Here is a 500-nt window from a genome sequence, read left to right as displayed (position 1 = left end):
CCCACTGCCAGTCCGGTCGGGGCTCCTCTCCCAGGGAGCCAGCGGCCTCCCAGCTGTGTCTCTACAAGCTCAAGAGCTCCTGATCTGCACGGCTGATACCTGCCTTAGGGTTCTCTCTCCCTTGACAGCCTCACTTACCAGCGCAGCCAGGATATCAGCTTCGCCCTTGGCCTGAAAGCCCTGAATTTTGTCTCTGTCTCTCCTTAGGGTACTCAGGTGGTTCAGGATTTTTTCCTGCAGAAAGACAAGCAGTGGGGATGCTCTGGGCTGAGGCAGGAGGGTGGGCTTGGGCCGAGTCCCTGGCCAACGAGAAGCCTTCCAAGGGGCCTGCGCCAGGCCTCGCCTCCGGGTGGGTGCCGAGCAGAGCATCCCTCCCTGCGGGGGAGCGGAGGGCTTACCCTGTGGGGCTGGGCCGCCTTCTCCACCAGGACGGCCGAGTGCGGCCTGTGCTCCCGGGACTCCCGGCACATGACACACAGCAGCTTGCCGTCGTCCTCGCA

General features: G+C 63.8%; 1 protein-coding gene across 1 annotated transcript in view; it reads right to left on the bottom strand.

The window, feature by feature from the left end:
• Positions 1–500, bottom strand: part of LOC104994547 (tripartite motif-containing protein 26) — an 18,218-nt gene that overhangs the window by 9,111 nt on the left and 8,607 nt on the right. Inside the window, exons 3-4 of the mRNA XM_010848174.1 lie at positions 399–494; positions 139–234 (exon numbers count right to left, since the gene is read on the bottom strand). Of these exons, the coding sequence (XP_010846476.1) occupies positions 139–234; positions 399–494 (192 nt within the window). The remainder of the gene's footprint in view (positions 1–138; positions 235–398; positions 495–500) is intronic.

Source organism: Bison bison, unplaced genomic scaffold (assembly GCF_000754665.1).
Source record: "Bison bison bison isolate TAMUID 2011002044 unplaced genomic scaffold, Bison_UMD1.0 scf7180017864260, whole genome shotgun sequence".
Classification (NCBI taxonomy): Eukaryota; Metazoa; Chordata; class Mammalia; order Artiodactyla; family Bovidae; genus Bison; species Bison bison.
Note: the sequence above shows the minus strand (reverse complement) of the source record. Positions and strands in the feature narration are given on the sequence as shown.